Here is a 17,228-nt window from a genome sequence, read left to right as displayed (position 1 = left end):
TATATTTAGGCTCACAAATGTTGTATCTTCTTGTACTGCTTTACCCCACCTTTACAGAACAGGCTTATTCTCATTTGTGTGACCCTATTTAAATGTAACCCACATAGAGGCCTACTTTGATCACCCAAATCTAAAGTAGGTTCTTCTCGCTACCCCACTCCTCTTACATTGCATTTATTACAACTTACATCATCTTTGTTTTCTTTTTGTTTAATTTTTTTTTCTACTTCAAGACTGTGATCTCCATCAGAGCAAAGATCACGTCTATTTTGTTCACAAAATACAGTCCTGACACATAAGCTCAATAAGTGTTTGTTCATTTGGATGAATGAATGAATTAATGAATCATCTCTGCTACCAATATTCCTTCCATTTTAGTCACCATACTTTTAGCTACCTAATCCTTCAGAAAACAAAAGAACTCCTTTTAACTTGTAAGATAAAGTGTACTCTTGAATTTGGGCCTGGTGGTGAGGTCCCACCCAAACACTGGAGAGTTGGCAGAGGAAAAAGAGCCCAAGAAGGGGTGCTAGGGTTGTTTGTTGAATTCTTATTGCAGAGCATGAGGCTAGTACATTAAAATTTTTTTCATACTTTTTCTCCCTTAATTCTCATAATATCCCTGCAATGTGGGGTACTGTATTAATTATCTTTTGCTGAGTAAGAAATGTTTTAGTTCACATTTTCTGGGCGTAGGTTGGCTGGGTCATCTGCATCAAGGGCTCTCAGAAGATTGCAGTGACGGTGTTTGCTGGGACTGGCGTCTTGTCTGAGGCTCAACCAAGGAGTGATCTGCTTCCAAGCTCAGTGATGGTTGTCAGTTCCTTGCAGCTTGTCAGACTGAGACTCTCAGCTTCTTGCTGAGGCTGACTTCAGTTTCTTGCCACATGGGCCTCTCCATGGCAGCTTGTTACTTCATCAAAGCTGGCAAGAGAAGGAGTCAGTTGGCATGGTGGAAGTTCTAATCTTGAGTAGCAATCATGTGACATTTCATTAACCTCACCATACTTCATTGGTTAGAAAAAGATCATGGGCCCTGCCCACACCCAGTAGGGGTGGGGATTTCACTGGAGTATGGATACTCAGAGGTGGAGGGGCTATTTTAGAGGCTGCCTGCTACAGGTACCATTTTTATTCATTTTACAAAACAAGAAATCAAGACCATTAAGTAAGTTGCCCAAGATCATATACGAGTAATGGGGCCAGGATTAAACCCAGAGGCAGTCAGACTCCACAGCCAGATTCTTTTTATACCATTATATTTTAAGAACTAAGAAATGGCTGTAGAATTTGGCAGTTTTGGAGAGTTTTTTTAGAGACTTTTGTGTCTTTTAATGGAGTGGTATGGATCAAAGTTATACTCTTGTGGTTTCGGTGAATGTGCGTGTAGGAAGAGAGATTGAGTAGAAATCACTCTTTCAGAAGGGAATTTTTAAAGAAAGGACAATAGCCATACATTGTCACATACTGAATTATGTCTCTCTGTGATAATCCAGAAATTTTTCTTTTCCAGTTCACTGAGTTTAACCAGTAATGCCATTCAGTTGCCAATATCAAGCAAAGCAAACATAAGCCAGTTTTAATCTGCTTTTTAAGAAAAGTGGTAGTCCTTTTCACAGTGCCTGACGGTAAGTCACAGTTCTAAATTTGTAAGTTTTTCATCTAATGTATTTAAAAAACTGATTTTGGAAACATTAATTTTAAGATCTTACTTATTTTTTCTTTCTTCCCTGATAATTTTACTCTAAAGCTCATTGGAAAGAGCATAAGGAAAGATATATTCTAGTATCTTAATTTATGGTCTTTCATTAATTTGGGGGATTTTTACCTCTAATTGTAAAAACTAAAATGCTAGATTTGAAATCTGTCCCTTGTAGATGAGGAAGTTTATGTTATTTTATTTTTTAAAGATTTATTTATTTGAGAGAGAGAGAGGGAGAGGGAGCATGCGCACGGGAGGGGTGGGGAGGGGGCAGAGGGAGAGAGGGGGAGAGAGAGAATCTCAAGCAGATTCCCTGATGAGGGTGGAGCCCATCACGGGCCTTGATTTCACTACCCTGAGATCATGACCCCAGCCCAAACCATGAGTCAGACTCTCAAGCGACTGAACCACCCAGGCTCCCTGAAGAAGTTTATTTTATATATGAGGTTTTGACTTGGTCAGCTAGTTAATGGCAGTTGTTTCAAATATTCTGATTTCTAGACCTGTGCACTTTGTACTGTTCAACAAGATGATATAACACAGTTACAGTTACACAGTTACAGTATAACACAGGGTCACAGTTTCTTATGGAGCATTTCTGACTCAGTGTGGAGGTGGAATTTAGATTAAGAGACAGCTGGTGGAAGGAATTGGAATTAACTCATTTCCCCTAATTTGCAAGTAGTGGCCACTCTTATTTGCTATTAGTAAGTTTAACCTCCAGACAATATTTTATTGCTCTAAGGAAGCAGTCAGGGAAGAACTTTTTGAGTTAGGAAGATCTTTGATGAAATTTTTCATTTTAATTCTTTTTTAAAAAAATTTATTGTTATGTTAATCACCATACATTACATCATTAGTTTTTGATGTAGTGTTCCATGATTCATTGTTTGTGTATAACACCCAGTGCTCCATGCAGAACGTGCCCTCTTTAATACCCATCCCAGGCTAACCCATCCTCCCACCCCCCTCCTCTGTATTTAATTTTAATTCTTAATGTATAAGGGTACATGAGGACAGTGTGAAGTATACACATAATTTTTGTTCTAATTGCTGGCCTCTTCCTTAAAACAATTTTTTTTAATGAAGAATAGTTAATGCTTTTCACTAGTCTCATTACTGTTTATTTTTTAAGCAACAAGTTTACCAAATTGTCCAGTTAGCCATCTTAGACACCAAAAACTATTTTTTTGTTGTTGGCATAGTTGTACTATATAAATAACATGTCTTATGTGAGGGTATTCGTAGTTGTGTTTATATAACTGATCATTTTTCTTGTCTGTTTCTTTTAGTAATCAGGTCAGAGTGTGAGGTATAAGCTCACAGAATCCAGAGAAATCATCATGAAGTTATATGTATTTCTGGTTAACACTGGAACTACCCTGACATTTGACACTGAACTTACAGTGCAAACGTAAGTTGTATTTCATTCAGTCTCATCACTCTTGCATTTTGTGTAGGCAAAAATTAAACTATTTGATTTGGAGAAAACTATTCCTTTGTTAAATAAGAAAATAATAGTAGCAATATCTTAAATCTTTTATCTTAGCATATTACGTATATAGTTGTCATCTTTCACTAAAACGCTAAAGTTAGGTTCATAAAATTGTGCTTTGTTCTGTTTATGTGAATATATTATTCTCATTAAACAAACCTACCTGCAAACAAACTGATTTCAAATTAAAACTATCAAATAGAAGAAGTTTTCATAGCTGATTGCTCTTCTCAGTTTCCCAGGACATTGCTAAGAAAATTATTGCTAGCTATATAAAGTAACATGTATCAGTCCTATGTATTTTGGTGATTTGTTTTTATTCCCTTGTATGAATAAAGTCAGTAGTATTTGTTTTGTTTGTTGATGCAAGAATACAATCAGTTTAATATTTTTAACCAAGTTTGTAGGACTCATAATATCTAATAATTCTCCAGCTTTGCAAGGGATTCCAATATTTGACTAATGAATGCCCTTATATTTGTGAAATTTGGGGAGAAGTGTCAGGGCGAGGGAGGACATATTTTGAGGCCAGACAGCAAGGAAGGAAATAGTAACAACTATACATGCTTGTGTTTTGGTAGTGGACCTAAGAGCAAAGACTTGATAGCAATACAGAATAAACCTGACACTGAAAATATTACAAATAATTTGTGGAATTAATAATCTTAGTTTTAAAAATGGAATTTGAAATTGTATTGTTTTTTTTGAAGTTCTGGTTTTTATAAAATACAATTTTACCTGTAAAGGAATGATTTTCTGAAAGATAGGGAAAGGAAGCAATTTTATGGTTTATACTTAATGTAGTTTGTGTAATGTGATGTGAGGATTTTAACAGACATCTGTGTTCTGAGGATTTTAACAGACCTGATGCTAATTTGAGCATATTCTTTTGCTGTGTTATATAAAGAGCACAGAAATAAATATGTCTACTGCCTGTATTTTATAGACTCACTTGTAGATGTGCCAAATGGGTTATTTGTTCACCTAAGATCAGCCAGTTGATTGTGGAATCTGATTCCAGAAACAAGAAGTTTGTATTTTATACTGTTGTTTTGGGGAAATTTTTTTAGAGTGAAATTAATATCTATCAGATATTTTTACACAGTGCTACTTTGATAATAAAAAAGTTTGTCATTGGGAAGTTATGTAGAACTAATTTTTTGCTCCACCCCACCCCTTTTAAAGTGTGGCAGACCTCAAGCATGCCATTCATAGCAAATACAAGATTGCTATTCAGCATCAGGTGCTGGTGGTCAATGGAGGAGAATGCATGGCTGCAGATCGAAGAGTGTGCACCTACAGTGCTGGGACGGTATGTGTCCATGAGCCTTTTCGTACAAACATGCCCCAGTTTCACATCACATAGGGAATTGGGAACTCAACTTCAAAAGTAAGGTTTATCTGCTTCATATATTGAGGGCAGTGTGCATGTTCAATATTTATAACATTTTACTTCAGTTTCTTTTGCTTTTTTATTTCTGTAGGACACAAATCCAATTTTTCTTTTTAACAAAGAAATGATCTTATGTGATCGTCCACCTGCTATTCCAAAAACTACTTTTTCAACAGAAAATGACATGGAAATAAAAGTTGAAGAGTCTCTTATGATGCCTGCAGTTTTTCACACTGTTGCTTCAAGGACACAACTTGCAGTGGTAAGATAAAAATAATTGTTTTTTGAGATTATTATACTTATTTACATCTAGTACAATTTAAAATTAAAAATTGGTTGGGGCACCTGGGTGGCTCAGTCGTTAAGCGTCTGCCTTCGGCTCAGGTCATGATCCCAGGGTCCTGGGATCGAGTCCCACATTGGGCTCCCTGCTCCGCGGGAAGCCTGCTTCTCCCTCTCCCACTCCCCCTGCTTGTGTTCCTGCTCTTTCTATGTCTCTCTCTGTCAAATAAATAAATAAAATCTTTAAAAAAAAAAAAATTGGTTACTTAACAAAATGATGTCTTATTCATATACTTATTCATATTCATATAAGTATTAGCCTATTTTAGGCATCAGTGAATGTTATAACAAATTGGTAGTTCCTAAAAGCATTCAAATCTAAATAGCACAGAGAACTCAACGGGTGGTTGCCAGAGGGGCCGGAAGTTGGGGGATGAGTGAAGGAGAGTGGGAGATACAGTCTTCCAGTTATGGAATGAGTAAATGGGAATAAAAGGTACAGCATAAAGAATATAGTCAGTGATACTGTAATAGCATTGAATGGTGACAGATGGTTAGCTACACTTGTGGTGCACATAGCCTAAGTATAGAGTTGTTGGATCACAATGTTGTACACCTGAAACTAACGTAACATTGTATGTCAACTATACTCAAATAAATAAATAGCTAGCAAAGTGGTCTGAATTACAGAGGAAGCATGAAAAAAAACATAAAAATAAAAGTTTTGGGAGAAACATTTTGCTGGTTAATATGTCTGGTTTTTAAATTTTCAGACTCATAAGTTGTTAGTCATTCTGCATTTGCAAAGAGTTATAAGATCTTAGAATGGAAAAGCAGTTTTAAACATGATTTGTTCAACTTCTTTCCTAAATGATGGTATGCAGTTAATGACTTCTGAACATTGCTATAATCAATAAAGTTACCTATGTTAGAGTAGACAGAAACAAAAGACTTAAATAACTCTTAAAAATGTGATTCTTTCTTCCATATCCATATTTAGGTCCTTGAGGAGAACAAAGTTTCTTTCCAATATGTACAAAAAATTTTAAATGGCAGTATTCATACTTGACAAAGTGGATGTTAAAGCATTAAACAGAACAAAGTGAAATTTATAATAAAAGGTTTAATTTGTGAGAAAGAGAAGTCAGATCTGTATTTTCCTATCAACACAGGCTAAATGATAATAATTGCAGGAGAACTTAATAAAGCATAATGATGTACACCAGTATTCATACCAGAATTATTTCCTGTAGTCAAATGGTAGAAACAACCCAGATGTCCATTGGTAGATGAATAGATCAACAGAATGTGGTATATACATACAATGGGATATTATTTAACCTTGTCAGGAAGAAAATTATGATAACTACAATATGGATAAACCTTGAAGATAAATATGCTAAGCGAAATAAGCCAAACATAAAAGGACAAATACTGTGCAATGTCAATTATATGAGGTACCTAAAAGAGTCAGATTCATAGAGACAGAAAATAGAAGAATAGTTACCCAAGGTTGAGGGGTGAGGGGAAGGTTGAGTTAATTATGTATATTGGATATAGTTTCACTTTGGGATGATGAAAAAGTTCTGGAGAAGGATAGTGGTACTGGTTGCACGGCAATGTGAAAAACTTAAGGCTTCTGAGTCATACACTTAAAAAATGGGTTAAAACAGTAAGTTTCATGTGTATTTATCATAATTTAAAAATGGGAGATTTTAATATGTCTCTTTCATAATCAGAAAGCTCTTATGGGCTATGTTTAATATTTTGTATCCTGAAAATACTGAATATACTCATTTTTTCTTACAGATAAAACCAGAAGAGTATCAAAAGAGTAATATATTAATAGCAAAGAGGATATATTATGGGAATGCAAGGGTGATTCAATATTTGGAAATGAATTAATATAATTAATTACCTCAATCGTTAGTACTTTATAGAAGAAAACAGAGTCATATCAATATTGTCCAGAAGAAGCATATGTTAAAATTTAGCAGCTATTCTTAATAAGTAAAATAGCTCTAGGAGGAAACAAAATAAAATTTAGAATTGACCAAATATGGAAGATAATCAGCTTTCAAATCAACGAAATGTTAGAGCCATTTTTGCATAAATCAGAATCAGTCTATTCAGTATTTTTTTGGAACTTCTGAGAAATATACCAAAATAAGAAAATGAAAATGAAGTAAGTGGTAAAATTAATGGAAAAAAAGTGAAAAAACATCCATTTTAGATGAGATATGGTTGTATATTTGGAATATCAAGAGAATTTAATAAAAATCTGTCAAAAAGACTTTTGGTAAGGTGGCTGGATATGTGATAAATATATAAACATTCACATTTCTTGGTACTGGGCCCTGTTTTGGAATGGAAATGGAAAATGTATTACAATCTAAGTAGTAACAAAAAATATATAAAATTCTGTTCAAGAACATAAATTATAGGGCTGCCTGGGTAGCTCAGTCGGTTAAGCATCTGCCTTCGGCTCAGGTCATGATCCCAGGGTCCTGGGATCAAGCCATGTATCCAGCTAAGCAGGAAACCTGCCTCTCCCTCTCCCTCTGCCACTGCCCCTCCTTGTGCTCTCTTGCTCTCTGTTAAATAGATAAATAAAATCTTTAAAATATATATATAAGTTATAAGCCAATGAAAAGACATTTTTAAACTCTGGAAAACAGTTTGGAGGTTCCTCAAAAAGTTAAAAATAGAGCTACCCTACAACCCAGCAATTGCACCACTAGGTATTTATCCAAAGGATACAAATATAGTGATTCAAAGGGGCACACACACCCGATGTTTATAGCAACATTATCAACAATAGTCAAATTATGGAAAGAGCCCAAGTGTCCATCAACAGATGAATGGATAAAGAAGGTGTGGTCTATATATACAATGGAATATTGCCTGGCTATCAAAAAGAATGAAATCTTGCCATTTGTAACTACATGGATGGAACTAGACAGTATTATGCTAAGTGAAATAAGTCAGTCAGAGAAAGAAGTATTATTTCACTCATATGTGGAATTTAAGAAACAAAACAGGAGCATAGAGGAAGGGAGGGAAAAATAAAACAGTACATAATCAGGGAGGGAGACAAACCATAAGAGACTCTTAACTCTGGGAATCAAACTGAGAGTTACTGGAGGGGAGGTTGGAGGGGAGGGGTAATTGGGCAAATGGCATTAAAGAGGGCATTTGAAGTAATGTGCACTGGATGTTATATGCAACAGATGGATCACTAAATTCTATCTCTGAAATAAAAGACATTCTTAATATCATTTTTAATATTCATAGTCATAATCTTAATATATTCATGAGCTTAATGAATTGCATTTAAAGTTGCCATGAAAAGCATTGGTGTGGGGGGAAAAAAGGCATTTTTGCTTTGGAGAGTGAGGAGGAACTTTTGATTTTTTTATTTGTTTAGTTTGGTTTCAGATAAAATGGACTTTAAGTTTACAGGGAAGGATCAGTGTCCAGGAATAGTTAAGAAAGTTAAGAGAAAGAAGAATGGAAGGTGGAGGGAATAATACATGTTCCTCAGATTTTAAAAAGTACTCAGAAGCTATAGTAACCAAAACAATGAATATGTCAGACAGTGCATTTTATAAGGAATTAGAGGCCCTATAACAGTGGCAGGAGTGTGGTCTTCTAGAGTCACATCGGCAGAGTTTAAATTTGGTCACCCCAATTGTGGTGTGACCTTGGATTCAGATACCTTCATTAGTGAAATTAATAATAGATTTTTGTTTAGTGAGATATATACATATTAGAAAATGTACAAATCATTGCATATTAATTTGTGGCACATTTTCACAAAGTGAAATTTTAAAATATGGTATCACCCCCGAAGCCTTACTTCATGCTTACTCCCAGTTGGTACCCATCATCCCTCTTCCATAAAATCATCCAATATCCTGACTTTAAAACCATGAATTACTTTGCCTCTTTTAGAACTTTAAATAGATGGAATCATTGTTTTTGTGTGTGTGTGTCTGGCCTCTTTTATTTAACATTATGTTCCTGAGATTCGTTCATGTAATTGCATGAATTAATGCTTTGTATTCATTGCTGCATAGTATTCCATTGTATGAACATGCTACAGTTCATTTAACTATTGATAGATATTCTTTCCAGTTAAAAACTATTGTGACTAGGGCGCCTGGGTGGCTCAGTTGGTTAAACGACTGCCTTCAGCTCAGGTCATGATCCTGGAGTTCCGGGACCGAGTCCCGCATGGGGCTCCTTGCTCAGCAGGGAGTCTGCTTCTTCCTCTGACCTTACCCCCTCTTGTGCTCTCTCTCTCTCTCAAATAAATAAAATAAAAATCTTTAAAAGAAAAAAAAAACAACTATTGTGACTAAAGCTGCTGTGAATATCTTTGCATGTTGTTTGGTGCACCTTTTGCCTTCTCTTGGGTATGCCTCTTTTTAACTTTACATGTGCTGTTTGAAGTGGTTGTATCCATTTATACTCCCATCATCAGTGTATGATTGTTCTACTTGCTCAACAAACTCACCGATACTTGGTTTTCTTGGTGCTTTTAATTTTAGTCATTCTGATGGGTGTGTAGTGGTAGGCCATTGTAATTTTATTTATATTTGTTAATAAGGATGAACAGGTTTCCATTCATTTATGAGACTTTGCATATCCTTTTTGTGAAGTTATTCTAGTTTCTTAATTACTCTTTATTGAGTTGCTCATCTTTTTGTACTTGATTTTAGTTGCCTTTATATAATCTTTATATAAGCTGTCTGTTTAAATGTTGAAAATATCTTCTGCCATCCTGTCGCTTGCCTTTTCATTTCACTAATGGTGTCTTGTGATGAATTAAAATTCTTAGTTTAATGTCCAGTTTATCAATAGTCTTGCTCTTGGATCTTATTTAAGAAATATATGCTTATCTCAAAGATACGAAGGGAACAGCTAGTGTGGAGCTGCTAGTGTATATCTGCTATGCTATCTTCCAGAATCCCCCCTCCACCTACCCTTTTTTTTTTTTTAATCTTACATTTAGATCTGTAGGTCACCTATAACTGATTTTTCAGTAGTAAACACAGAAAATTCACTTTATGAGTCCAGCCTACCTTTTAAATTTACTGTGTATTGATCTTATATATTTATGAATATGTATATTATTTAATGCTAAATAAATTCCATTGTATAGATGCACATAATTTCTTGATAGACAGCGAGGTGGGTTCCATTTCATTTTATAGTTGAAATAAAGAACCTTTTAGTATTTTTTGTTCATTTGTTTAAGCGTTTATTTCTACAAGATGAATCATTCTGCCAAACAATAGATGCCATTTTACTTTTGACAGTTATTGCTGAATTGCCCTCTGTAGGTGCTCCACCAGTACACACTCCCAGCAGCAATGAGTTAGGAGTTTTTCTTCTTTCTCAGTATCACAACAACAAACACTAAGATAGACTAAAACATTCCCTTGTCAGTGCTTTGTTTAAAATATATTTAGACTACATTCATGCATACAGGTAAATATACATATGCAAACATGCACACAAACATTACCTTCTTTTGCTGTGTTTCTTCCTTTTCAGGAAATGTATGAAGTTGCCAAGAAACTTTGCTCTTTCTGTGAAGGTCTGGTCCATGATGAACATCTTCAACACCAAGGCTGGGCTGCAATCATGGCCAATTTGGAGGACTGTTCAAATTCTTACCAAAAGCTACTTTTCAAGTTTGAAAGTATTTATTCAAATTATCTGCAATCCATAGAAGACATCAAGTTAAAACTTACTCAGTATGTTTGCCATTAAAATGGATAATAAGATGTTTGTTTAAAATACCTTTGCAGTTTATCAGTTGTTTCAGTAAATGTGATTTCATTTCTAATAATTGTTTATTATAATTGTTCATTTTTTGAGACTTCTATGATGACTTTTATAGGCTCTAAAATTTTAAAATTGTGGTCAATTTTATTCACCTATTTTATGGATCACCCACATTTCTTTTTCTTACCTTGTTTTCTTTATGCAAAGCGCTCAAAATACTTTTAAATCATTTACAAACCCAAGAATCTTTGTCTCGTTCTTGCCCTGCTGCCAATTTTATGTTAAAGTAAAGGCAAAATATAAACATAACACATCTAACAGAAATGGAAAAGTTTTCAAACATTGAGCAATCAAGGAAATTTTTATTTTCCTTTTTAAATATTGCCAGATGATGTAGGCTTGCTGAGATTGAAAGAAGCCATTTAGATGGTTTTCTGGCTCTTTACATGTAAGCACATCTGATAGCCAGTGGTTGTTTTTGAAAAGGGCTATAATGAATGTAAAAATATAGCAGTAATTCAGCATGAGTATAGCCCTTTGTTGTCTGTGTGTATGCTTTATGCTTTCAATTTTTACATTCATTTTTTAGTTTGTTTTTGCATTTTTTGTTACTTTGAATTGAATTGGAGGGAAGTAACATCTTTCTTTTTAATTAAAATGAACCTCATTAATTCACATTTTTCTGTTTTGTGGTGTGAATTAGAAGATTTTGGCCTTGCCAGTGGGACTGATCTTGGGAAGGAAGGGAATGATTACTTAAGACTAGAAAGAGTTTATATAACAACCTTTTCAAGTAACTGTTGTTTGGGAAGTTCTTTTAGATATGTTAATTTCTCGTAGGAGCCTGAGTCACTTCACAAATGTTCTACAGAAATCAGATCATCGATAGTTCATCTTCCCTATGCCTTTTGACAACATACATCTACCTGTCTATAGGGTATAATGAATGTGAGAGTTACCTTAATCTTTATTGGGATTATTAATTTTATCCTGTGCTTTCAACTTATCAAAAAATACTTGATTGACTTAAAGTCATACTTTAAGGGACTGCTGTGGTAAATCTTTTTTTTTTATTTCAAATTTTTTATATCTTAAGGTTTGATGAAAACCACATGTACAGTTGTTTAGTACAAGCTGGCTCCCTTTACTTGAGAGTGGTATTTTAATGTGTTAATGATACCATTCTCTAACTAGGTTTCTTTTAAAGAACATAGACTGTATATGCATAACGTAATAGAGAGGTCGTAATATTTGTGTGTATAATAATTAAATGCTATTTCTCTAACTAGAGTGGTTCCATAATTTTACTGACAGCTCTTTTGTATTTTAAGTTTAGGAACTGCGGTTTCAGTAATGGCCAAGATTCCACTGTTGGAGTGCCTAACCAGACATAGTTACAGGGAATGTTTGGGAAGACTGGATTCTTTACCTGAACATGAAGGCTCAGAAAAGGCTGAAATGAAAACCTCCACTGAACTGGTGCTCTCTCCTGATATGCCTAGAACAACTAACCAATCCTTATTAACCTCATTTCACAAGTCAGTGGAACATATAGCCCCAGATACCACAGATGCTGAAAATGGAAAAGAAATTAGGGAATCTTGCCAAAGTACTGTCCAGCAGGATGAAACTTCAGTAGATGCTAAAGACGGTGATCTGCCTTTTTTTAATGTTTCTTTGTTAGACTGGATAAATGTTCAAGATAGACCTAATGATGTGGAATCGTTGGTCAGGAAATGCTTTGATTCCATGAGCAGAGTAAGTCATGTTTGATATTTCTTGGGTCATTTCAACTACTCAAAATTATATTATTTATACTAATTGTTTTATATAATGGGAGAATGGTAACACATTATAGTGGAAATATTGAGCCTTGATGTGAGACTTCATAACCAAGGTTTCAACCTTGGACAAATCAAATCTTTTCACTTGTAACCTAATTTATGAATTGTTAGTAAATTTGTGAAGACTATTAAAGGTCATATACATAAAATTTCTGCAATGCAGAGCGTTGAAGTGTCTACTCAAATGCTATAGATTTTGGTGGTAGCACTTTGAAATATATTTTTCTCTGACCTTGTAATATTACTTAGATGTTTTAATATCTCCTGTCCTTTCATTTGTTCCTGCAGTTAGGCTCTTTCATCTGCTAGGTAAAACTTGAGCGGTCTTAATGTTTTCATTCTTGTGCTGTAAGTATGGAGCACTCTCTGAAAATAGGTAAATGGTAATATTTGGCCACCTCTAGCCTACCATATTTTTAAGTTAATAATGGATCAGATGTTCATATTTATAAATGCTATAGAACTTTCAAGGTCTTTTGGAAAATATTAAAGATAAAATTTTGGTTTTTTTTCAGTTAAATTTTTTTGGTGAGAACGATTCACATTCAGTGAAATATACAGGTTCTTGAGTGGTTAGGTCACAGAGTAACCACCACCCAAAAGAAGATTCTGAACATTTTCATCTCTCTGAAAATCCTGTGTGCATCTTTCTAATCACCATCCCCCTAGAGGGAACTTCTTTCTGACTTATAAAAGAAGTTTTAAATACTATATCTGCCTGAGATATTTTCAAATTCAAAATTTCGACATTGTGTTCTTGGTTGTATTTTGTAATTATAGTTAGCTTGTATTTTGGATTAAGTTCTTCTCTAAATATACTTCCAAAAACTTTTAGACCTTGGAAATAAATATCTCTTAAAATATGATCCATGGGCGCCTGGGTGGCTCAGTCAGTTAAGCGGCCAACTCTTGATTTCGGCTCAGGTCACAATCTCAGGGTCCTGGGATTGAGCCCTATGTCAGACTTCACACTCAGCGGGGAATCTGCTTGGTATTCTCTCTCCCTTCTCCCCTTTCCCTAACTCATGCATGTTCTCTCTCTCTTTCTCTCTCTCTAAAATAAATAAATTTTTAAAATATAAATGATCCATAAGCTGATAGAAAATCTTTGAATTCAGAAAGGAAGTTGATGGGCACATGTTTCAGTTATACAGTAAAAACAAAATAGTATTTTGAAGGCTGCTATTGTCTAAAGATAATTGCCACGATAGTTAACCTTTTTTAAAAGGGCACTTAATTGGAAAAGAGACTTGTTCTTTGAGTATTGAGAAAGGCAGTGCATTGTCTGGAATGCATGGAAAATAGCACATACCTTTTCCAAATGGAAAACTTAAATAAATTCTAGGTTTCTTCTTAATTCTTTAAATTTCCACTTCCTTGATGACATCCTTTAAAGGAGGCATTTCTTTTTGGCCATTTATTATTTGTCGTCAAAGAAGCTTCAATTAAGATATTTGCCAGGGCATGGAAGTATGTAATATATTATGCAAAGATTACTGCCTAAAAGGAATGAAAACTAGTATTCCTGTTTAAAATGTTGACATTTTAGTAGCCTAAGAATTCTAATTCATGATTTTGGAAAGTCAAGTACATGATTGTAATTAGGGTGATTGAAGTATATATATAATTCTGCATGAGTCAGAATAGGGGTTATAGACTATGAGGAGAATCCCCTTTTAAAAGGACTTGAAATTGGCTTTGCATTTGCATGTTTAAATGAAATCCAGCACAGCCATATCATTTTTATTCACTTTACATGACAAGAGAGAAGAAACAATGATCCTTTTCTGGCTTAATTAAAATTCATAAGAATTTATATCTACAGAAAACAGAAGTTAGCTGTAGTATTATTACTAGGGTGTCACATTACTGACCTAAGTTAATATTTACTTTCATAGTACATACCAAGTGTATCTGAAGTCTTTGTGATAGATTACATGGCCATTATATTATGAAAGCAAAATATAAATTTTTATTTGGTTATAGTCTCTTGTTATAAAATGAGTTAGCATAGCTTAAAATATTGTCTATATATAATAAAGCATTCTTTTCAGTTGTGCATGCCCATTAGATTAAAAAATTTTTGTTCAAAAGCAATGAAAACACATTTTGAAGAATTTTATATATTTGTTTATATATTTCTGCCTGTATTTTACAGTGTGGAATATTGTATTCATGGGATATACTGTGTAATAAATAGCACTTGTCATAGTTTTTTATTAGATTAATATTTTCCTCCTCTTGGTAGTTTATTCTTTTCCACTAATGGCATTTCTAAAGATAGATTAAACTGGAGTATAGGACTTCTCTCTCATCAGAGATGCCTTCCTTTTATCTCACATTTATTATATAATTACGCATAACAACTAACCTACTTGATTATCTGATAGTAGTAGTGCTGTTTGCCAGTGAATTTTAAAATGTGCCAAGGTTTGATGTTCTTCTTATAAAAGCAAATTCTGTTTAAAGGCATCATTTTTACATACTAATCCCAGTTTCAACAGTATTTGTAATGTGTATTTCCAACTGCCTAAATCAAAGATCTTTTTCAAGAAACTAGTCAAGACATAGGCATTATGGAACTTGCCTAAGATTGGGCATCATAAGGGCTCAAATCCTGGCACCTCCATTGATTTATTACTCGTGTCATCCCTACATCATTTGAATCCTCTGTTTTATAATAGTTGGATGGATTAATAGATGGCATTTTCATGACCTGTTTAGTTTTCTCCCTCGTATACCAAGTAAAATTTAGAATTGTTGCTGCATTTTTGTGTACTCACATATTTTCTTAGGTTGTACTGTGTTCGTATTAGAATGAATCTTGGATATTCTAGTTCAGGTTATACTGTAAAAGGCAAACATTTGTATATCTGATGATTAATAGTTGGAAATATACACATTTAGCTCATTTCTAAGCTGTTCAGATTAATACCAGCATAATTTATGGAATCTTGTTGTAGTATTTCATTCAGGATTTTTGTGTTGTTATTGAAATATTATTGTTTGCTCTGTGCAGTGGGCGTGGATTTAGAGGTGGGATGGGAAGAATGAAGAGGGTAAGAAAATTTTTAGTTTCTTCTCTTCTAAGACAACAATATTAATCTTTCTAGATATCAGTGGAAAAGCCCAAGAGTAAAATATTAGTGTAGCACTGTGTTCAATTATTGAAAATTTCCTAAATAATTATTAATAGAATTTTGTGGTTTAAAATACATATTTTTAAAAATTTCTCCAGAGGGACTCCTGAGTGGCTTGGTCGGTTGAGCGTCTGCCTTCGGCTCGGGTCATGATCCCAGGGTCTTGGGATCGAGTCCCCACATCGGGCTCCTTGCTCAGCAGGGAGCCTGCTTTTCCCTCTGCCCGCCGCGCCCCCTGCTTGTGCGCATGCACGCTTGCTCTCTCTCTGACAAATAAATAAATAAAATAAAAAATTTCTCCAGAGACTCCATTTAGAAATTTTAATTTTTATTACCTGTGGACAAATGAAATAAAATATTAAGTAGAATAAGATTTTAGGAAATCAAGTTATGTAACTGCTACTCAAGTGATTTACAAAACACTCTTCCATCTTATCAGTGTAGTTGTATTATACTCTCAATGAATTATGAAATACAGAACTATCATAATCAGGAGCCCTGGTTTGGGGTTTGTTTTTTTTTTTCTTTAAATCATTGCTATGTGAAGTCCATGTGTAGTTGTAATTTTGCACAAGCTAAAAATGTGAATCTATTTTAATCTTTTTTAGCCCTTTATCACCTTAATGATTTATAGCTAATCTTTGGTTTGTACAATACTTTGGATCAGAAATGTGTGCAGATTGGACTCAGTTACGGTGAAATTAAGAAAATTGAGAAAATGTTAACGTATGTAAGGTCTTCATTTATATTGGGCAACTGCTGTCTATATATAAGTAGTGGCTCTGTTAACTTTTTTGTAGTGTTGCAAATGCAGCCTCTTATTAATTACACTGGATTATTGATAATAACAATAAAATAGTTCAGTTTTAACTGCCTTTGTATGTTCTCTGTGTACCAAACACTACATTAAATATTTTATGGTCCTTTGATTGTAGAGATCAGGGAAGGCATCATGAAGGAGGCAGTATTTGACTAGGATCCTTATGTAGAGGCAAAGATGGGCTTTCAAACAGCTAGGCAGGATGATCAGTATGAAGAAAGATCAGAGCTAGAGAAACACAGGGCTTGTCTGGATGTAATTGGTAATTCAGTTTGAAAAGAGGATAGGCCTTGGAAAGATTTAGTGGTATCCAATCACTGAAGCCTTAACTATGCTATATTTTTTGGATGTCATTGTAGGCAAAAGGAAGCCATTTAGGGATTTCAACAGAAGACAACTATAATGAGTTAATAATAATAGATAACGTGGTTGATACTCACATGGAGATATTAGTAAGTGGTCAGAAACACAAGCTGAAAATCTGTGAGAAGGATCAGGAATTACAAAAGGGGAGCTCCATAGAAATTTATGCTTAATGCTGAAATCATATAAGAAATAGTAAGAATGGGCTGAGCGCAAAGTCCTTCTGGATTATCTGTATTTATGGATTAGACAGGAAAAAGAGCCAGGGAAGGGTACTGTGGAGGAACCAGTGAGGTAATACCCCAAAGCTTCCAGAGTTTGTCAAAGATTGTTTTCAGTGTGTAAGAGCCTCAAGTGAAAGGAGGTCATTGGTGATCTTTGGCAGAATGGTTT

General features: G+C 34.4%; 1 protein-coding gene across 5 annotated transcripts in view; it reads left to right on the top strand.

The window, feature by feature from the left end:
• RB1CC1 (RB1 inducible coiled-coil 1) overlaps positions 1-17,228 on the top strand; it is a 93,959-nt gene that overhangs the window by 23,312 nt on the left and 53,419 nt on the right. For 4 of the 5 annotated variants that reach the window (XM_032422002.1, XM_032421998.1, XM_032422001.1 and 1 more), the window contains 6 exons: positions 1,514-1,628; positions 2,995-3,116; positions 4,383-4,509; positions 4,682-4,852; positions 10,435-10,637; positions 12,000-12,426. In XM_032422002.1, the coding sequence (XP_032277893.1) occupies positions 3,046-3,116; positions 4,383-4,509; positions 4,682-4,852; positions 10,435-10,637; positions 12,000-12,426 (999 nt within the window). In that variant the 5' untranslated portion in view covers positions 1,514-1,628; positions 2,995-3,045. The remainder of the gene's footprint in view (positions 1-1,513; positions 1,629-2,994; positions 3,117-4,382; positions 4,510-4,681; positions 4,853-10,434; positions 10,638-11,999; positions 12,427-17,228) is intronic. The other variant, XM_032422000.1, reaches the window with a different exon arrangement.

Source organism: Phoca vitulina, unplaced genomic scaffold (genome assembly GCF_004348235.1).
Source record: "Phoca vitulina isolate PV1807 unplaced genomic scaffold, GSC_HSeal_1.0 scaffold25, whole genome shotgun sequence".
NCBI lineage: Eukaryota > Metazoa > Chordata > Mammalia > Carnivora > Phocidae > Phoca > Phoca vitulina.
The sequence above is the reverse complement of the archived record's forward strand: the minus strand, read 5'-3'. Positions and strand labels throughout refer to the sequence as shown.